The sequence below is a fragment of the Dermochelys coriacea genome, chromosome 14 (genome assembly GCF_009764565.3).
Source record: "Dermochelys coriacea isolate rDerCor1 chromosome 14, rDerCor1.pri.v4, whole genome shotgun sequence".
Taxonomy (NCBI): domain Eukaryota; kingdom Metazoa; phylum Chordata; order Testudines; family Dermochelyidae; genus Dermochelys; species Dermochelys coriacea.
In genome coordinates, this window is record NC_050081.1 from 22,437,364 (window position 1) to 22,459,789 (window position 22,426).

Genomic DNA, 22,426 nt, shown 5'->3' on the forward strand with positions numbered 1-22,426 from the left:
TTTGAATAAATAACAGCAACAGTTACCCTTAGAAAAATAAATATGCATAGGAAACTATAGCCTTGTCCACACTTGCGCACTAATAATACTTAGCACTTACTGGACCTGATTCGCCCCTGGCTTGTACCTCATGCCTTCATTTTCACTAGTGCAAAGTGGGTGTAAAACACTATCATTCTGATCTGGTGGTGTTTCACAGCCCTGCTGCGCAGGTGAGAATGACATAAGAGTGCAAAGTTGTTGTAGCTGTGTCTCATAGACTTTAAGGCCAGAAGGGATCATCATGATCAGCTACTCTGACCTCCTGCACATCGCAGGCCACAGAACCTCACCCACCCACTCCAGTAATAGCCCCAAACCTCTGGCTGAGTTACTGAAGTCCTCAAATCATGGTTTAAAGACTTCAAGTTACAGAGAATCTACCATTTACACTAGTTTAAACCTGCAAGTGACCCAGGCCCCATGCTGCAGAGGAAGGCGAAAAACCCCCATAGTCACTGCCAATCTGATCTGGCCCCAATGCCTTCCTGACCCCAAATATGATGATTGGTTAGACCCTGAGCATGGGAGCGAGACCCAGCAACCAGACACCTGGGAAAGATTTCTCTGTAGTAACTCAGAGCCCACCCCATGTAGTGTCCCATCAGCAGCCATTTGTTGCTAGCAGTGGCAGATTGGCTACATCCTGTTGGTCCCAGGATATTAGAGAGACAAGCTTGTCTCGCTCACCAGCTGAAGCTGGTCCAATTACAAGATAATACCTCACCCACCTTGTCTCTAACAGAATGAAGGCAGGCAAGAATTAGGCTCAGTATCTTCAAAGCATTTCCCAGACATTCTCTGATCGCTCCTGTCATACGCTACCCCCGTTTTACTGATAGGGAAACTGAAGTGACTCACTTCAGAAGCAGTCGCATCAGCCAGAAAGAGAATGCAGGAGTTCTTGGCTCCTATTCTGGTGCCCAATCACTAGGCAAAGCTCTTTCCAAGCCTAGCTAATTTTGAAAGCTGATTTCGCTATGTGGTTCCTATGCAGTTAACTGAAAGCGTTTTCAGAGCCAGCTTAGAGTGTCCAGGGAACTCTCCCTGAACAGCCTGATGGCAGAGGCACGGTCAAGGCTAGTCATTTTAGCAGGATTTGGATACAGTTCTGCAACACCCTTGTAGCCCACTTGACCAATAGTCTAGTGTGAATGCAAACTGCACCATCCACTGGTGAAAATAGGATTTAAGGGGAGGCAAGGCACCTGCAGGAATCCCTGGGTGACATGACTGGCCTGGTGAAGCCATCAGTTGGCTCTATAGGTTTATAAAGAGCTTTGAGATCCCCAGAGTTGGAGAGGGGCTGCCAGTGCTAAGTGTGGTGACTGAAGCAAGGAGTGCATGGCATGTACATACTGGTCTGTAAGGACACGAACGTTGTAGGAGCCGCAGAAGATGTTTCTCTCCTCCAGCTGGACAGTTTCAGTCATCTGGCCATGATAAGCCCCCTGTAGGTTGTTCTCCTCCTAGGATCGGAGAGAAAGGAAATAGGAATAAATAACTCGGTTGGAAAGAGATTGCCTATTACTCTTGCTCCTCAGTTACACTAAAGGGCCTTAAAGGTGATGGGGGACTGACCCCAGAGAACATGCCCCATGCAGGCCCCTTCCCAGCCAACATAGAGGGCATGTTGGGGTCAGGACAGGGGTGTTTCTTGAAGTACAGTGTAGTAGAGCTACTCTCAGAATGTGTTATGGACAAGTCTTTGAAGGTGGAAAAAGTAAGGGGGTGGCTATTTTAGATTTGATTCTGACTAACCAGGAGGAACTGGTTGAGCATCTCAAAGGGGAAGTCAACTTAGAATTGATCATGAAATGACAGAGTTCATGATTATAAGGAAAGGAAGAAGCGAGAGCAGCAGAATAAAGACAACTTCAAAAAAGCAGACTTCAGCAAACAGGGAATTGGTAGATATGGGCTCATGGGAAAGAAATCTAAGGGAAAAGGGAGTTCAGGAGACCTGTCACTTTCTAAAAGAGACAAACTTTACAGCAAAACAGCAACCTATCCCGATGCAGAAGAAAGACAGGAAGAACAACAAGAGACCAGTATGACTCCATGTGGAGCTCTTTAATGACCTGAAAATCAGAAAGGAAACATACAAAAAGTAAAAACTAGGACAAATTGCTATGGATGACTATAAAAGAATAGCAAAAGCTTGTAGGGACAAAATCAGAGAGGCTAAGGAACAAAATGAATTACAACTAGCAAGAGATGTAAAAGGCAATAGAAGAGATTCTGTAAATGCATTAGAAGTAAGAGAAGGCTGAAGAAAGGTATAGGTTTATAACGGGGAAAGAGAGTGAATAATGGATGAAACAGAGAAGGCTGACATGTTTACTACTTTTTTTGCCTCAGTGTGCACTAAAAAGGTTAATTGTGACCAGATGCTCAACAAAATTAATATTAACAACCAGCAGGATGGAACATAGGACAGAATAGGGAAAGAACAGGTTAAAGAATGATTTAGATAAGTTAAATGTATTCAAATCAACAGGGCCTGATGGATTTCCCTTAGTGTTCTTAAAGAATTAGCTGAAGCAATCTCTGAACCATTAGCAATTATCTATGAGAAGCCATGGAAGAGGGATGGGGGCCCAGAGGACTGGAAAGGGGCAAACATAGTACCTATCTTTAACAAGGAGAGAAGAGGAAGAGCCAGGGAATTATAGATCAGTCACCCTAACTTTGATACCCAGAAAGATACTGGAACAAATTGTTTAACAACAAATTTGTAAGCATCTAGAGCAGGGGTCTCAAACTCAAATGACTGCGAAGGTCACATGAGGACTAATACATTGGCCCGAGGGCTGCACCACTGACACTCGCCTCCCCGACCGCCCCCGGCCCTGCCCCCACTCCATCCCTTCCATGAGGCCCTGCCCCTGCCCCAATTCCAACCTCTTCCCTGAAATCTCCACCCCAACTCTGCCCCCTCCCTGCCCCTAGGGGGTGCAGGAGCGGTGCGGGGTGTGGCAGGGCTCAGGGCAGGGAGTGAGGTGCAGGAGGTGTGCAGGGGGCTCGGGGCAGGGAGTTGGGGTGTGGGGTGCAGGAGGGTGAGGGAGCTGCAGGGGCCTCAGGGCAGGGGGTTCGGCTGCAGGAGGGGTTCGGGGATGGGCTCCGGCCCGGCGCTCACCGGGGTCAGGGCAGGCTCCCTGTCTGCCTGCCCTGCCCCCGCACCGCTCTGGGAAGTGGCTGGAACCTGGGGGGAGGGGAGGGCAGAGGGCTCTGTGTGTTGCCCTGGCTGCTCCTCCAGGTACCTCCCCCGAAGCTCCCATTGTCTGCGGTTCCCCATTCCCGGCCAGTGGGAGCTGCAGGGGTCGGTGCCTCAAAGCTAGGACAACACACAGATCCCTCCCCCTCCCCCTCAGGTTACGGCTGTTTCCCGGAGCAGCGCGAGGTCAGGGTAGGCAGGCAGGGAGTCTGCCCTACCCCTGGTGCACACCGGGCCAAAGCCGCTCTAGGTAAGCGCTGTGGGGGCGTGGAGAGCTAGCAGGATGCAGAAAAAAACACTGTGGGCCGCATGCTACCCACAGGATTTGTGTTTGAGACCCCTAATCTAGAGAATAATAAGGTGACAAGTAATAGACAATATGGATTTGTCAAGAACAAATCATCCCAAAACAAATTAGTTTATTTCTTTGACAGGGTGACAGGCCTAGTGATGGGGGGAAGCAGTAGATGTGATATATCTTGATTTTAGTAAGGCTTTTGACACAGTCCCACATGACATTCTCATAAGCAAACTAGGGAAATGTGGGATAGATGAAATTGGTATAATGTAGGTGCACAACAGATTGATATACTGTTCTCAAAGTGTAATTATCAATGGTTCACTGTCAGTGGAGGACATATCAAGAGGGGTATTGCAGGGGATGTCTTGGATCTGCTGCTATTCAATATTTTCATTACCAACTTGAATGACAGAATATAGAGTCAACATAAAATTTGTGGATGAAACCAAGGTGAGAGGGGTTGCAAGCACTTCAGAGGACAGGATTAGAATTCAAAATGATCTTGATAAATTGGAGAATTGGTCTGAAACTAATAAGATGAAAATCAATAAAGGCAAGTGCAAAACATTACACTTAGGAAGGAAAAATTAAATACACAACTGCAAGATGATAGTCTTCAAATACATTAAGGGTTGTTATAAAGAGGATGATGGTCAATTGATCTCCATGTCCACTGAAGGTAGGACAAGAAGTAATGGGCTTATTCTGTAGCAAGGGAGATTTAGGTTAGATATTAGGAAAATCTTTCCAACTCTAAGGGTGGCTAAACTCCAGAACGGGTTCCCAAGGGAGATTGTGGAATCCCCATCACTGGAGGCTTTTAAGAACGGGTTGGACAAATAGCTGTCTGGGATTGTCTAGGTTTACTTAATCCTACCTCAGCACAGGGGGTTGGATTTGATGACCTCTCAGGGTCCCTTCCAGCCCTACATTTCTATGAATCGGGAAATAACTGGCTAGGCAGTGACACTGCAGAAAAGAATCTGGGGGTTATAGTGGATCACAAACTGAATATGAGTCAAAAATATGATGCTGTTGTGAAAAAGAGAAATATCATGCTGGGATGTATTAATAGGAGTATCAAATGCAAGTCACGGGAGGTAATTGTTCTATTCTATTCAACGCTGGTGAGGCCTCAGCTAGAGGATGTGTCCAGTCCTGGGCACCACATGTTAAGAAAGATGTGGAGAGATGGTAGAGAGTCCAGAGGAGAGCGACAAGGATAATAAAAGATTTAGAAAACCTGAACTATGAGGAAAGTTTGAAAGAGCTGAGCATGTGTAGTCCAGAGAAGAGCAGATTGAGAGAGTACCCAATAGCAGTCTTCATATATGTAAAAGGTTGTAATAAAGAGAACGTTCTCCATGTCCACCAAGGACAGGACAAGAAGTGATTGGCTTAGTTTGCAACAAGGGAGATTTAGGTTAGATATTATGAAAACTTTCTAACTATCAGGATCATTAAGCATTGGAACAGGTTGCCAAGAGAGGTTGTGGAATCCCTGTCATTGGAGGTTTTTAAGAATGGGTTAGACAAAAATCTGTTAGGGATGCTCTAGCAGTATTTAATCCTGTTTCAGTGTTGGGGGAAGGACTAGATGACCTCTCAAGGTCCCTTCCAGCCCTATTTTTCTATGATTCTGCTTCCCGAGATCCATAGGGGGCTGCTCTCACTTACCCTGAAAGGCCCTTTGGATATATCTGTGACATACCTTTCCTCTGCGTTTCCATCTGTGGCTTCTTGCTGGGATGATCTCTCCATCTTTAGTTATGCTTGGAATTACAACGTAGGTCATTTTAGCATAGCTGGGAATGACTCCCCTAGGACATGACCCCTGGAATAAACATCAAAGGACATTGGTGTCATTACTACACAGGCCAAATGTACAGCAAGAGGGAATAGCAAGCAGCACTTACTTTCTTCAGAACTACATTCACTTCTGTGAGCTCTTGTACACGAAGGCTGAGCTGCATGCGCTGGTTTGTTATTAATGAGTTTTTTAAGCACATTGGGCTGCACACACTGATTTGTTCTGGTAGGGTTGCTCCTCAGAACTGGTACTGGCACACCGGTTTGTTATTGTAGTGTTGGGTCTCAGGTCTGCTGTGCACATGTTTATTTATAGGTTTTCAGGAGATGTAAATGGGATAGACAGCAAGACACAGTGCCTGAGTTTTCACTGAGATGTTTTTACTTGGAGCTGAGCATGACGCCTTTATCACCAGGGGCTGTGATTAGTGGTCACGGTCATTTTTTTCCAAATGAATTCTGATGAAATTTCATTGCTAAATAACGACTAACACTTCTTTATTTGAGAGCAGTTGTCTCACAGCCCTGTCACCTATTTAAAGGTGCAGCTCTCCAGCAACGGAATTTTAGATACATACTGCACAACACACAGGAACATGACCTTACCAGAGAGGAGGAAGCATTGCAAAACAGCTGAATTGTTTGAAACCCAAATATTTGTGATTCAACCTGAAATGAATTATCACTATGTGGGGTGAGAATTTGCATTTTTTGTGCATGTGATAGAACCAAAATATGAAGTGTTAGATGAAGGCACCAGAGTGAGATCTGAAAAGGGAGTGGGATCTGGCTGGATGTATTCACTACAGGTGGTTGAAATTTTTCCATCAAATATTTTTCAACCATTTTGGCCTCTTTTTTTTTTTTTGCATTAAAAAAATCCTGTAAATTTTTTTCATTACTTTCCAAATTATTTTTTCCCATTCATTTCCCCCCTTTCTCTCCCTTCCTCTTTGCTGCCCCCTCTTTTTTCCCCTTTTCCCTCTTTGCCACTGGAAAAGTAGAGAGAAATGGGGAAAACCCATGTCCTAAAGAAAGGGAAGGGTAACAACCTTTATGTATGCAGTAACATCAAATCCCTCCTGGCCAGAGGTACACAGAATCACTTACCTGTAAGGGGTTAATCAGTTCAGTTAACATAGTTGGCACCTGACCAGAAGGACCAATGGGAAAAGAAGACACTTTCAAATCTGTGGGGGGGAGATTTTGTTTGTGCTCTTTTGTTTAGTGCTCTCTTGGGACAGAGAGAGGGACCAGGCAGGAAAAAACCCTCTCCTAAAACCCTACCTGAAATAAGCATCTAAGATTACAAAAATTGTAAGTAAAGCAAGGAAATGCGTTAGATTATCTTTTGTTTTAGCTTGTGAATTTTCCCTATGCTAAGAGGGGGGTTTATTCCTGTTTTGTAACTTTGAAGTTGAGCCTAGAGGGGAATCCTCTGTGTTTTAAATCTTTTTATTACCCTGTAAAATTACCTTCCATCCTGATTTTATGGAGATGCTTTTACTTTTTTCTTTATAATAAAGTTCTTCTTTTAAGAACCTGATTGATTTTTAGTGTCCTAAAAACCCAAGGGTTTGGTCTGTGCTTATCTTGTTAACCTATTGGTTGGTATATTCTTCTCAAACCTCCCCAGGAAAGAGGGTGAAGAGGCTTGGAGGGATATTTTGGGGGGGGATAGGGCTCCAAGTGGCCCCTCCCTGAATGTTTGTTTAAATCACTTGGTGGTGGCAGAAATACCGTCCAAGGAAAGGAATTTGTGCCTTGGGGAAGTTTTTAACCTAAGGTGATGGAATATAAGCTTAGGGGGTCTTTCATATCAGTCCCTACATCTGTACCCCAGAGTTCAGAATGGGGAGGGAATCTGACAACCCAAAACCAAGATTTTTATGAGAAATTAAAACCCCATAATTTTAAAAAATTTCCTGTGAAAAGCAGTTGGGTGTTTTTCCACCAGCTCTAATATAAACCAGGAGCCTGGTACTTTTCATGGAGATGTGCCAGAGCTGTCAAACTTGAATCCAAATCTGCTTCCGACAACTTCGGGGGTTGCTGGGTCTACCAATGCTTTTTTAACCAGAAGAGGGTGATGGTTGACAGAGCAGTTGGGCTTCCGGAAAGTAACTAACCAGACTGAGAAGATTCCAAGGGCCCTGTGTTGAGATGTTCACCCCACACGAGCCTTGAAGGGTTAAGGTGGCTCAGATCTTCCCAGTTGCACCTGAGGGGAGGCCCAGGGACTTACAAACACTAATTGCAGATGAAAGTGAGGAGTGGGGATAGACTTTTAAAGGGAGGAACTTTGGAGTAATAGGAGGCTGCAGGGGGAGAGTCTGCAGTCACTCTCTGGGAACAGAGAGAGGGAGCGGAGAAAACCCAAGCAGGAGAATAACTCCTGGGACTCTAGCCTTGGAAGCAGGAACAACTTCAGAGGAGTTGCAAGGGAAAGAAAGCCAGATAAGGTAAAATAGGAAGAAGCCCAGGGAAACCTCAGCAAGGAAGGGGATTATATAGATCTTGGCTGCTGGTTAAAGGGTCCCCGAGCTGGAACCCAGTGCACAGGGTGGGCCTGGATTCCCCTCCCAGTTCCTAGGAAGTGGCACAGGACTGTTGCAGATGCCAGCTGGACAGCTGGTCCACTGAGACTTTGATACCATATAGCAGGGGTGGGCAAACTATGGCCCACGGGCCGGATCCGGCCCCTCAGGGCTTTGGATCCTTGGGATTGCCCACCTGATGTCCATGGTGCCGCAGGCCCTACGCTGCTCTTCGAAGCGGCTGGCACCACATCCCTGGGGCCCTGGGGGTGGAGGGGCAGAGAGCTCCGTGTGTTGCTCTTGCCTCCAGGTTCCGTGACCCGCAGCTCACATTGGCCAGGAACGGGGAACCGTGGCCAATGGGAGCTTCGGGGGAGGTACCTGGAGGTGTGGCAAGGGCAGTGCATAGGGCCCTATGCCTCCCCCACCCCCAGGGCTGCGCAGGGATGTGGTGCCGGCCGCTTCCCGGAGCGACGCAGCGTGGGGCCAGGGCAGGCATGCAGGGATCCTGCCCTGGGTCTGGTGAGCCCCACTGCAACTCTGGAGCCGCTTTAGGTAAGCGGTGCCAGGCTGGAGCCGGAACCCCTCCTGTACCCTGCCTGCACCTTGCATCCCTCCTGCACCCCAACTCCCTGTCCTGAGCCCCCTGGTGCACCCTGCACCCCATGCACTCCAACCCCCTGCTGCACCCCACATCCCTCCACCCCAACTCCCTGCCCTGAGCTCCCTCCCACAGTCCGCACCCCTCCTGCACTCCTGCCCTGAGCTCCCTCCTGCACTCTGCACCCCTCGTGCACCCCAACCCCCTTCCCTGAGCCCCCTCATACACCTCACACCCCTCCTCTGCCCCAATCCCTGTCCTGAGCCTGTTCCTGCATACCGCACCCCCTCCCAGACCCCGCACTCCCTCCCGCGCCCCAACGTCCTGCCCTGGCCTTGCATACAATTTCCCCACCCAGATGTGGCCCTCAGCCCGAAATGTTTGCCCACCCCTGCCATATAGTGATCTGGACAGAGGGCTGAGTCATGAAGGTGGAGCACTGTGAATTCAGGGGAAACCACTGCAGCAACAGAGTACCCATTGGCAGAGGGCATCATATGGGAAGAAAGCTGCTATGCCATGCCTGGCCAGGAGGAGGTATTCTTGCAGTAAGTGAACACTGTTACAGGGCCATTCACATTAACGAAACTAAAGTCAGCTCACACAAGAGGACAATCGCTATTGCATCTTGGCAAGATGTTTGCTGGAGACTTTAATAAAGCATTTGCCAGTCACTGATCAAATAATGCCATATAGTGAACTGCTCAGGGCCAACATATATTCCAGGCATCCCACACATTACTTAATTTGTACTAGGGCTGAGCCCCAGCACCTCTTGGCTTGGCAGTTCGCAGCCCCGGCACCTCTGGCCTTGCTGCATCAGTTACGAACGTAAAAAAAAAATTGCTTGAACCCCAGCACCTTTTTCATTACAAAGTAAGCACTGATCCCACATCATCATGAAGGTCTACTGATAATGGCTTGCAGCCTGATGTCAACTCCCTAGAATAAGTTGGTCAGAAGACTAGGAGACTCAAGGCTGTTCTGTCCTAGGGAAGAGCAAGATGAAAACTACTATCATCAGCCACCAAGCAGAGGTCTGAGACTGAGAGGAGAGGAGGGGATTCAAGGAAAGTGTGCCTAGCATCACAGAACACCGTCTTCTCCAGATTGTTAGGCAGTGGTGCTGAAGTCTGCTGTTCAGTCCTTCTAGACTGGAAGGATAGAGACCCGCCACATACAAGGCTCTGGTTGCGGGAGCATATGTGATGTGAGAGACAGCAGTATGTTTCCATACCCATGTAGAAGGGGCTGCCTGCCTGTCTGGTTCCTGCTCTGATTCCCTCTGATTGGTGCAGATGGTATGGGGTTTATCACAGCCAGGAGGACACACTGAGTGATTCTTTGTTCCTGGAATTCATGCATATATTTTCGTTCCCACCTCCTTGCTTCGGGGGTCAAACAAATCCTACATCCCAAGGTAAATCTCATCCCAAGCTGCCCTGTTCAGCCAAAATTTGGAGTCAAACCGGAGGCAGAGCCCCAAGCCATATCTGTATCAGCTTGGGCTCACCTAATACTCACCTTAGATTTGCTGCATGTGTAAGTGAACTTTTCATCAAGCATAGCTTGGGTGTCAGCATGAAGGGAGTGTGTTTCCATGCTAATCTCCCTCACACAACATGCACCATGGAGTATAATCCTAATAGTTGTCCTTTCTCGGGATTTGCCTCTATTCTTAACTTAAGCCCTGTGGCAGGACTGCACTTACAGATGTACGCCTTTAGCCCATATTTCTGGTTTTTAAGGCTTTCCCCTTCAGGACCTTCTGTACATGCCTCTAGCTTTCTCTTCCCACACAGAGACTCTCAGCACTTTTATGTTCCTGAGTGGATCTCCTTAGATCCACCTGGTCTGGGTTGCCTCAGGGAGTCAGTAGAACAGCTCTGCATGCCCTTGCAGGGCACTAAAATCCAGCATATTGTTATGCTCTCATCTGTGACCAAAATCTTTGGTACTAATCTTGCTGATACGCCCCTGCTCAGAAGTAGCAGAATCTCAAAGGACCAGTAAAGGCTTTTCCACTTCTGAAAGTGTGATGTAACCCAGCCTGGCTCTGGAGAGTAAGGAAGAATACAAGAGGGTGAAACTGGAAGAAACATCCCCAGGGCTCTGAGGCATGTTGGACTCTCCCATCTATTGGCTAGGGGTTTGAGGGGCAAAGAAGCTATACTGTAAGAGCCAGGATGGCAGAATGAGAGGCAAACACCAAGGCACAGTACCTGTAAGTACACAATCTCTTCCAGAACTAGGCTATGCGACAGATGTTCCTGCTTGATCTCTTTGACCAGGAAAGCCCAGTGCTGGCTCACAGAAGTGCACCTGTTCAGGCTCTTTGTATCCAGAAACCCTGAGGAATTACAAGGACAAACTGGTTAGCCCCAAGCTATGGTCATATAGCATTGATGTGCCTATGGGGCAGCTGTGCTTGGGAAGGAAGAGAGGCCATACCCAGGATATACTTGGAGAGGTGGGTCGGCAGGCAGCGGATGAAGTCCTTGTACTTGTTGACACTGGAGGCTGACTGGAAAGATGCAGGGACAACGGCGAGGGCTGGGTCGATTGAAGTCACGGTGGATGTATCATCATCCATTGACGCAGCTCTCGCACAATAGATGTGTGCCAGGTCTCTGGGCCAGAAGCACGGTATCTGCCCTTGGACACCTATGCCTGGGGCAGCAGAATCAATAGCATGTTAAGGACTCCGAGAAGTGCCTGAGCCTTGGGGTATATTCATAATATCAGTTATTAGCTACCAAACCTGCTCCCCCGAATTTCTCATTACCCCACAGTTCCCTGGGATATTTTCAGCACTCTGAGTTCTACGGTAGCTGAAGGTACCTCATGAACCTTCCACTCTTGGGTTTTGAAGTATCTTAGGTAACACCCTACATTAACTCCTTTTGTTTTAGTACCTGTTTCGCTAAACTGGCTGGTTCCTTCTGATGAGACCCCACTTTCTAGGGCTGTGGAAGAAGTCAGGAAGGATTGAGAGGTGGGTCGCAATTGCACCTGAGAGCTGGATTTTGTGTGTTCCTGTAGCTTGAAGCTGCTTTGGGTCTCAGTGAAGGCCACAGTGAATTTGTCTTCCTCGTCCTCTGAAAGAATTGTGCAAGCATAGGAGCAATCAAATCAAACAGAGCTAAATCATGGGGTCACAGAGGTAGAGATGAAAGGGACCTGTTAGGTTATCTGACCCATTCTCCTTGCTAGTGTAGGATTGGTTCCTTCAGGGTTTTAAGGACTTGAGCATTTCTGTCTCCACCATTTGGCCTGAAAGTCTTTTGTGCAGTAGACCTCATATTAGGAAATTATTTCACCCTGTTATTGCTAGTTGTACTTGTCCCAGGCCACCCTATACAATTCCTCTCTTCCCTGGGTATTCATCTCTTTCAGACAGTTACCATGTTCCCATACATATATACCCCATCCAGTTCCTATGGGCTGGCTATGTGAGGAAGTCCTGGTTGCTTGGAGGTATACCTGGGTCAGGACTCCTGCCAGGACTGAATCCCATCTGGCTCTGTCTGCCCATTGCCAGGGTTGCCTTTCCCCTCCTTCAGCTTGTGTTCTGCTACTGCCCATCACCAATCGCTCCCTGTGCTTGGAGACAGGAAGGATCAGGGAGGGGAAAGTTCTTAGCGGATATAAGTGTTAACCAGAAGGTTTGTGATATAAATACAGCTATGAACAATATCTACAATCAATTGTGCTTTGCTCTTCAGCTATTATGCCTTGCGTTGCTGGCCCAGTCACTTCATCATCTAAGGTGACAGGCATGCCTAAGGGGAGAACAGTCAGAGCTCAAGCATCAGGGGGCTAGCTGATCACTGCAGGGGGACCAGAAGGAATCCCAGCTTGTGCCCCATGTATCGCACATCACAATTGGCAAGGTGCATTATGCGTTTCTTTCCTCCTCCCTCTGAAGCGTCAGTATTGCCCACTCCTAGCTGCAAGATTCCATGTTTGAAGACACTGAACTAGACCCTCAGCTGCTATATGCTAGTGTTACTCACACCCACTTCAACTGACCTGATGTAACAAATCCTGTGCTGGGAGTGAGTGCATGGAGAGAGCATTATCAGGAGAAACACAGGCTTTTGGTATTGGGACAAGAAAATAATTCACAGTCAAACTGCAGCAATCCAAACTCCACAGAGTCTCTGGTGGTTTCATTTGATGCAGGTGCATATATTCCCAAATGGCCTGGTACCTCTGTCCCTGCCTCTCACATGCTGAGAAGAACCACCCTCTGCAAACAACAGCTTGTTTCCTGGAGAGGAAGGATCACAAACAAGTCCCAGGGCTGAGCTGTCAGAGCCTGGATGAAATGCACAGAGCCTGGGCTCCAGCCCGAGTGGGAACACCTACACTGCTGGTTTTAGGCCTATAGCATGAGCTCAAGTCAGTTGACCTGGGCTCTGAGACTCACTGCCACAGGATTTTGTTTGTTTGTTTTTTGCTGTGTAGATGTACCCTAAATCTCTTAATAACAAGATGCATCCAAATGTTAATAATTGTAAAAGCAATGATGTGCCAGAGAAAAGGTCATCTCTCTGTGACGAAAGGGATGGAGAATAGGAAAGCAAAGAAAGGGATTCAAACAGTGGGGGGAATTCTGGAAAACCCCATTGCCTTCCAGTCCCAAATAAAGTGATGATAAGTTAAAGCAATTGTCTTTTCAATATCACGAATGTGAACTAGAAAAAGAAGCAGAAGGGAAACAAACAAACACAATACCAGTAAAACTCAAGAGCAGATCTGATTTCACTGGACATAGCAAAGTTTGCTGCTAGAGCTCCTGTTCTATCTAAATTAAAGTTCATGGATGAGATAACCATCTGGTGTAAATCCAGGGAGCTCCACTGGAATTAATGCAGCTGCACCAATTTACACCAGATGAGGGAGGATCTGGACAAGTATTTGTGGATATTGTGCATTATTTTTATGGTTCTCATATCCTTTATTTTCTTACCTATGCTCATTGAAAAGTAAAAAAAAAACCCTATTTGAAAATCTGTCCTATGGTCATTACATTTCCAAACTTTCACTTAACTCCAGTAAGAGCATTTGCACCACTAGTTTTTAAAAAAACACAGGTCATTGAATAGCAGCTTTAGGACAGGTTTTGCCTCCATTACTCATAGTGAGTTAGTACCATACTCTGCAAGTGGCCTCTGTGAATTCAGTGATGTAAAGTGGCAGACAATGGAACTACACTGATTTACTCCTGCTGAAGATCCTGCCTGACATGGCTATTTGTACAGTAAAGTATCACACAGTGGCAGGGAATCAGAATCTGACCCTTTGACTTTATCCTCTCTCCTTGGTTAATCTTGAAAGCCAGGGATCAATCTCTCCTGTCACCCAGCATGTTACTCTGTTTACCTGTTTCTCTTTTTGAGCTGTCACTCTGTTCTCTGACCAGGCTAGCAGCCATAAACAGTAACTTAGGGTTACACATCTGAAGCAAGAGCAGAGTGTAGTTTGCTTTAGTCCAGTAGGAACTGGTTTTGAACCACCTCCAGGTCTCCAACATGGCTTGCTCTAGCATTGCTGTATTCAAAGTCCGGTCAGAAGCAGATGTGGTCATGTCTTCTTTGAGGCTGGTTCGGGACCGACTGAAAGTGAAATCCTTCCCGTGGGAGCTCTGCAGGACTTTCTCAGCATAATTTAGCAAATCCAGGCTGTTGAATCGCTTCACGATCCCCACCAGGAACTTCCGTTGGGAGACATCGTTGGCCCGCAGGAACCACTCTTTGGTAGAGAAGACCCTCCAAGCCAAGACGCATGTCTCACAAATTTGGCAAACAGGCACTAAATCTGTTTTCTTCTCACACCGCAGAACAGGAGCAGAGTCCAGCCTGTATTCCAGGCTCTCCAGGTCCTTTGAGGTCTCTTTCATCGTCTCAGATCCGATTCAGAAAACAGGGCACTGAGCTGGGCAGTGGGAAAAGCAGAGAAACATAACCTGCTCTTTAATTGTCCGCTTCCATCCTGTGACATTATAAATATAACACTAAGAAATTGGCTGAACCCTGCGATGGAAGAAGGAGCCACATCACACGCTGCTGTTTGTAGAACTCTTGTCTTTTATTGTACAGAACTCCTAGGAGACACAGTTGTTACCATAAACCTCCTAGAATTTGCATGAACAAAATATCATAGCAACTACTATACCGTATAGATTGTAATATCCATGATACTCCAGTATCAAGACATTAATGGGGTGATATGAAAAATTAGATTATCCTTAGCTTGGATTTGTACCAAAGGTGTCTAGCTTGCAGGTCTTTCTTATTAATTATTATTATTTTATTGTCAGTATTTATGTCTAAAGAAATTCTGCCTCATTAAGGGTTTGAAAAATCTAGTTTTATTAGAATTGATTCAAATACTGGTCCCCTCAAAAGTCCCGTAGTCCTGGCAATTAGATCCAAAAAAGGAAGAAGCAGGATTTTTTTTCTGCATAGTTTTGATTACTGCAAAAAATGGAGACACAGGTATTTGGGGGCCATATATCTCATGTAATTATATTCTTGAGGTTTTGTTTTGAAGGCTTTTTATTGGGATTGATGGATTTTAGCCTGAAACTGGCAATCCAAAGCATTGTGTACGGGTGACTGTTGTGCCCTCAATTTAAAAAGAAAAAAGTAAAGTTTTGGAATAAAAAGTTTCCTTAATAAAAAAAAAAAGGATAATCATTTGAAAACTATAAATGCATGAAATATGAATGGGCCTCCTACCTCCAGAATGCATAAAGCAGTGCTCTCAAATAGCTGGGCAACACATGCGATGGCCCCAAATCAGAAATCACCTAAACATGTGCTTAAGTTTAAATCATGTGAGTAGCCCCTCTGAAGTCAATTTGACCTTGTGTTGGTAAAGAACGTATCTTGAGCTCAACAAGGGGTAAGATGTTAAAGAAATCTGTGTTCACTGTTCCAACATTAAACAATTCAGTGTGGTCTGGGATTCTGTGTCAAGTTATTGCCAGCAAGGCAACTCCCAGTGTAATGACCATCATTTAAAATATTTTAAACCTTTTATTAAAGACCCAGACAAAAAAGGAAAAACTGTTGAAGCATTTGAAATATAAAGTGTTAAGTCAGGTTTTCATTGTAACAATACCCCTTTTTCTCTTTCCCTTTAACTGTGTAGAGTTTTCATTGGGAGAAACCCATGCTTGGTAGCCTTTTCGATGTTATTAAAGATTGTATTAACTGTCCTTTGGGCGAGGAAAGAGAAAAGGCTAGTACAGAAGGGCTAGAGCTGTTATTGGAGTCCAATCCTGTCTCCTTTTAAGATGAAACACAAAATAGGAGAGAAAATAAAATCGATGAGAGAAAAGGCAGCTTCTGTGTCTGGTGCTGACTTTCACTTGCAGCCTTGCTGCTGGAGAAACAGAGGCCCAGCACATGGTCTCATCAGCAGCTCCAAGACCTGGCAAACTTGTACTAGAGTCAGGCTTTTTAAAGCATTGCTTTTAGCTGTCTTTATGCCCACAGGCTTACAGTGGTGTTGCAAAAGATGGAGTTGTCTTGGCTCACTCAGCCGAAGTCGTCTTAGACAAAGGCAGAAGGAGAGAGATAAGGAAGAGGAGAAAGTAGGGAAGGACAATGACACAGTAGGGAGCGAGTGACAGCAAGTAAGCCAAGGCTCCTATTCCAGGTGTGGTTCTGAATTTAGTCAAAACAGGTGCAGGTGGCGATGTCATTTGGATCCCTCTCTCCGGCCTACTCTGGTCAGGAGGCCTTTTAGGATCAAGATAATGAAGGCCCAGTGGTATAATGGTGGATCCTGGGGTCCCAGGAGATGGCTGGGGTGGCAGCCATGATGGTGAAGTTTGCTCCTTCCAGTCCACCCATCCCCTTGCTCCCATTTTAGGGACCCCAAGATCAACAACGTTCAAGATGGGGCAGCAGCCTCATTCCATTAGAATTAACCAATCAACACACAGTTGCGTTATTTCAACTACAAACCTTCCCTCCCATTTCTATCATTGTTTAGATCATTGGCATTCCAACCCCTGACTTTCATAGATTCCAGAAAGGATTGTTGTGATCATCTAGTCTGACCGGTGTAACGCAGGCCTAGAACTTCCCCAAAGTAATTCTCAGAGCAGAGCTTTCAGAAAAAAATTCCAATCCTGATTTAAAAATTGTCAATGATGGAGAATCCACGACAGTAAATTGTTCTTGTGGTTAATTGCTGTCAGTATTAACAATTTATGCCTTATTTCCAGTCTGAATTTGTTTAGCTTCAACTTTACCAGGAGTCTTGGAAGACCTATTATTACTACTCTTTTAACTGAATTCAGTTTGTACTAGTCTGGTGGTCTCTAGTTCTTGCTTAATTTCACAAACATTTGCATGTAACAGGCTATGTTATGGAACCTGTTACCTTGAACAACTTAAAGCAGTGTTTCTTAAATGATGGGTCATGACCCCAGGAAGGAGGGTGTCACAAAGTGCAACGGGGGGGGGGTCACAAGGCATTGAACATTGTATTATAAAGCAAAGAGAATCTGGCTCCTCCTCTCCAGGCCTAGGGTTGCCAACTTTCTGACCGAACAAAACAGAACTCCCTTGCCCCGCCCCTTCTCCGAGGCCCCGCCCCTTCTCTGAGGCCCCGCCCTGCTCACCCATCCCCCTCTCCCTCTGTCACTCGCTCCTTCATTTTCACCGAGCTGGGGTGGGGCCCTTTTCGACTGGGTGTTCGGTTGAAAACTGGACACCTGGCAACCCGCGAGTCCCTGCATATCCTTATCCTACACGATCAAATCATCTTTGCTGTTGTGAAAATCTTTAACCACAGAGAAGCTATGCCAGTGGAGTTGTCTCTTGTGGTAGGCCCTGAATTAGGGACAAAACTCCAGGCAGGTAACCCTGAGATTCAGTGTTCTGCAGAGAGCTGGGGAGGACCCAAGAAGGATTAAAAGGCAAGGGGCAGAAGTTGCTTTTGTGTTTTGATTCGGATTTGAGTTTCGTTGAGAGACTTCAGGGAGAAGCCCTGCGGCCACAGCTCTGAGGGAAGAGTGGGATGGAAAGGGAGCCCTAGAGGGGCAGAAGATGCTGATACCCTGGAAGGGATGGAACATAATGAGACCTGGCTGGAGGGCCAAAACACAAGAAGAAGTGGATCAGCAGCAGGCCTGATCAGTGCTTAGCTGTGGCACCAGAAGAGGAGAGCCTGCTATGCCACGCCCAGCCGCTAGATGGGTCACCAGCCAGGGAATCATTCTAAGACAGTGGTTTTCAAACTTTTTTCTGGGGACCCAGTTGAAGAAAATTGTTGATGCCCGCGACTCAGTGGAGCTGGGGATGAGGGTTCAGGATGTGGGAGGGGCTCAGGGCTGGGGCAGAGGGTTGGGGTGTGGGGGTGAGGGCTGCAGGGTGGGGCTGGGAATGAGGGGTTCAGGGTGTGGGAGGGAGCTCTGGGATGGGGCAGGGGATTAGGGTGCAGGAAGGGGGTCAGAGCTCTGGGCTGGGGGTGCAGGCTCTGGGATGGGGCCTGGGATGAGGGGTTTGGGGTACAGGAGGAGTTCTGGGTTGGCAGGGGCTCAGGGCTGGGGGTGCAGGCTCTGGGATGGGGCCTGGGATGAGGAGTTTGGGGTGTAGGAAGTGGTTCTGGGTTGGGGGGGCTCAAGGCTGGGGCAGGTGATTGGGGCGCATACTTATCTCTGGTGGCTCCCGGTGAGCAGTGCAGCCGGGGTGCAGAGGCAGGTTTCCCACCTGTCCTGGCACCGTGGACTGCGATGTGCCTGAAGTGGCCAGCAGCAGGTCCGGCTCCTAGGCAGAGGTGCACAAGCAGCTCCACGCATCTCTCACCTGCAGGCAGCGCCCCCTCCGCCCCTCCCCCCCGCTCTCATTGGCTGGTTCCTGGCCAATGGGAGTTTGGAGCCAGTGCTTGGGGTGGGCGCAGCGCACGGAGCCCCATGGCCCCCTTGCCTAGAAACCGGACCCACTGCTGGCCACTTCCGGGGCACAGCGTAGTGTCAGAACAAGTAGGCAATAGCCTGCCTTAGCTGGGCAGCACCGCCGACAGGACTTGTAATGTCCTGGTCAGCAATGCTGACCACAGTGACCCAGTGCCTTATATGCCACGACCCGAACTTTGAAAAACACTGCTCTATGACACCATAATATCAGGGTGGGTCTTTGCCCCTTACCCTAGTGCACAAGAACATAAGAATGGCAATACGGGATCAGACCAATGGTGCATCTAGCCCAGCATCATGTCTTCTGTCAGTTGCCAATGCCAGATGCTTCAGAGAGAATGATCATAACAAGACAATTATCAAGAGATCCATCCTCTGTCATCCAGTCCCAGCTTCTGGCAGTCAGAGGCGAGGGACACCCAGAGCATGGTGTTGCTTCCCTGACCATCTTGGCTATTTGCCACTGATGGACCTGTCCTCCATTAACTTATCTAGTTCTTTTTTTTAATCCAGTTATACTTTTGGCCTTCACAGCATCCCCTGGCAATGAGTTCCACAGGTTGTCTGTGCGTTGTGTAAAGAAGTACTTCCTTTTGATTGTTGTAAACCTGCTGCCTATTCATTTCATTCAGTGACTCTTGGTTCGCATGTTATGTGAAGGGGTAAATAACGCTTCCTTAGTATTATACCTGCGTTATGGCTTCCTGATGTTGTACCATGTCCTTTAGAGACAAATAGCCCCTTAAAAACAATTAAAATCCTCACAGCATTCAAACCTTGCAAACTATTGCAAAAGTTCTTACTGATCATATTAAATACAATGGACCTGATCCTCAGCGGGTGTAACTTTCCAAACATTTGCAATAATGACTAGACAGTACTGCAGTGATGGGCACTTTACAAATGTGGAAGGAAAAGAAAAGATCAGTAGTTTGGATTTCTGGATATCTTGGGACAATCCATTCAATCATCTTTAATACTTGCCAAGGGGGGATGCTTTTTTTCTTTAAGCCGAATCTTTCTTACAAAGAATAGGTGGGTTTTGTGTCGCACAATCTTTGGTAGATGAGAGATTGTGAACTGCATCTCTTGATGGAGTGAACCAAAGCTACTTCTGCTATTGCTGCATATTGGATTAAAAATCCCTGTGTCTAAGAGATTAAATACCGTGGAGTTAAATTAAACTCAAAGTTCCCAGTCCTCCAATTCCTAGGAAGGAGCAGAATATGTTGCAGGGGGGATTTAAGAAAGTGAGGGACATACTCTTCAAGGAGGCTTACCTTCTCCACCTGTGATCCTATCAGACACTGGCACATTGGCTCTGCCATTGAAGTCATCTGCTTGTCCTAAAAGAGACTGTTTCAATGTGTTGGAACGCCACAGAGACCCATGGCTGACCTCCAGCCAAAGTAAATGGTATTTCCATGCCTCTCCCCTAGCTGAAAGGGAGAGGGAGGAATCAAGTGAGCAGACGAGACAGGGTAGGAATCCAGTAAAGAGACCTTACTTTAAAACCCAGGGGCTTCAGATCCGAGTCCATTGAAATGCAGGAACACACCAGCAGTTCTGTATTGTCTGTTTCCTGCTCTGTGCATTAGTGGTTTGGAGCCACCCACTGCCCAGCACAGGATTCCTTGGGATTCTGTTTTACCCTCTTTCCTCAGAAACGGCTTTTCCTTGCAGTGGCAGCTGGAAAATACTGCAGCAGGGAATGCTATACTTTGGGAAGCTGTGGGACACTTCTCAGGCAATTGGACTTCAGCCTAGGGGCTCTGATGCCATTGGAGGCATGCCCCAGTGTCTCCCCACTGTACACCTTGCAGCAACTTAGCAACTTGTTTAACTGGCAAGGCCGCAGCTGCCCCCTTAGCACAACGGCAGCAACTTGCACGTTACTCAAGAGATACTTTAACATGCAGGATTCTGCCAACTTCACACCAATCCAAAGTCCCTAGTTTCAATCAATGGAAAACTCCCATTGATTTCAGCTGCTTTTGGATCAGGCTCATTGTTCAAGGGGTCACTTTTGCCCATCCAGGGACACTGTTCATTTAGAAATTACAGACACATTTCCCAAGGGGCCATGTTCACATAGGGATCTTCCAACCCCACCCATCAGAAATAACCCTCTCCCCCTTCACCCACTCATGGCTCCTTCAACTGATACCCCCTCCCCCAGGTTAGAACAAGCCTATGCTACAAGCCTTGAAGGTCAACTAGCCTGGGCTCTGTGATGGGCTACACAACCCCACACTAGAAAACCTGGGGTTCTAATGAGCTATTGTGGGCTCAACCTGCCCTGCCCTGCTCTGCCACACCTGTGAGAGATGTCGGGGTAATCACAGTACAGCTGGGGGCAGATGAGAGTGAGCGCTTCAGGCCTCCAGCCTTCAGCTCCTGGAGAAAGTAGGTGCTTCTTGAGTGACTCTGAAGGGTGGGAGGGCCCAACTCTGACCCAGTAGTCTGGGGCTATTTTAGACTAGCCTGAGAACCAGACTGGGGCCACGGCTCACCAAGGGCTCTCTGTGCCCATGTCACAGAATGTTTGTGTCTCTTTCCTTTTGTTGGGAGGGGTGGGCTCTCCTGGACCCAGTCAGAGGACTGAGCCCCTGAGCAGACCTTCACGGCGGACTGCCTGGACATTGCACACCAGAGGCTGGATGAGTGCAGAGGCCCCGTTCCAGCCCGGGGAGTGGGAGGCGTGCCATAGCAGAGGAACACTGTGACTGCCCCGGTGCACCCAGAGGGGTGGTAACTAGTTCCTGAGTTGAGGACTTCTAATTAAACACATCTTCCAGGGACAGACCATAATAAGCAGCAGGCAGCCTGGAATGGTCACGTGCCTCGTATTGCGAGCTCAGCCTATTGTTACACTATTAGCTGCCATATAGAGGGCCCCAAACCAGCTGCCAGATTACAGATGCCACCTCTCTTTGGGACGGGTTCGGATCGGGACCTGCGCTTCACAGCTAAGGTGTCTCTATGCTTTTTGCAAGCGGGAGCTTCCAGGCCATGGGGCTGGACTCCCAGTCCTCATTAAGGGCCAGTTTGTGCTGCTTCAGCAGGCTTTGTACAAGAGAAAAGGTAATTTCAAGCAGCCCTAGGCAGGCAGCCAAGGATTTCCCCATGTACGGGAATCCTTAGATAGTATACAGCTGGCATCAGCAGGTTTTTGCATCACCTATTACCTCATACTCATAGACTTTAAAGTCAGAAGGGACCATCACAATCATCTAATCTGACCTGCCCATTGCAGGCTACAGAACCTCACCCACCCACTCCTGTAACAGACCCCTAACCTCTAGCTGAGTTACTGAAGTCCTCAAATCATGGTTTAAAGACTCCAAGTTACAGAGAATCTGCTATTTACACTAGTTTAAACCTGAAAGTGAAATCATACCCCATGCTGCAGAGGAAGGCGAAAAACCCGCAGGGTCTCTGCCAATCTGAGCTGGGGAGAAATTTCTTCACAACCCCAAATATGGTGATCAGTTAGACCCTGAGCATGTGGGCAAGACCCACCAGGCAGACACCGGGGAAAGAATTCTCTGTAGTAACTCAGAGCCCTCCCCATCTAGTGTCCCATTTCCAGCAGTTGGGAATTTTTGCTACAGGCAGTTGCCGATGGGCCACAGGCCATAGTAGGCAGTCCCATCATACCATCTCCTCCACAGACTTTTCAAGCTCAGTCCTGAAGCCAATTATGGTTTTTGCCCACACTTCGTAGGAGTTGGGGCTTGTCAGGGTTAGGCCAGAGGTGGGAGAGATGAGACTCCACCCAATCTTCAGCTGGTGAAACTGCTCTGTGGGAATCACAGCAGCCCATACAACTTAGAACAGCCCTGAAACTGCTCTGACTTACACCAAGGGTCATTTTAGTGGGGCAAGAATCAGGGAGGCATAAAGGTGGCTGTGAGGAACAGTAGCCAGGTTGGGGCAGAAGCCTCCACAAAATGCTGGTGATGGGGGCGAGTGGTGCGTG

General features: G+C 47.4%; 1 protein-coding gene across 1 annotated transcript in view; it reads right to left on the reverse strand.

Moving 5' to 3' along the window:
* CDRT1 (CMT1A duplicated region transcript 1) overlaps window positions 1–15,646 on the reverse strand; it is a 32,194-nt gene extending 16,548 nt beyond the window's left edge. Inside the window, exons 1-6 of the mRNA XM_038371581.2 lie at window positions 13,893–15,646; window positions 11,420–11,602; window positions 10,956–11,174; window positions 10,727–10,854; window positions 5,269–5,391; window positions 1,399–1,508 (exon numbers count right to left, since the gene is read on the reverse strand). Coding sequence (XP_038227509.1) covers window positions 1,399–1,508; window positions 5,269–5,391; window positions 10,727–10,854; window positions 10,956–11,174; window positions 11,420–11,602; window positions 13,893–14,409 — 1,280 coding nt within the window. The 5' untranslated portion in view covers window positions 14,410–15,646. The remainder of the gene's footprint in view (window positions 1–1,398; window positions 1,509–5,268; window positions 5,392–10,726; window positions 10,855–10,955; window positions 11,175–11,419; window positions 11,603–13,892) is intronic.
* Between the last annotated feature and the right edge of the window lie 6,780 nt (window positions 15,647–22,426).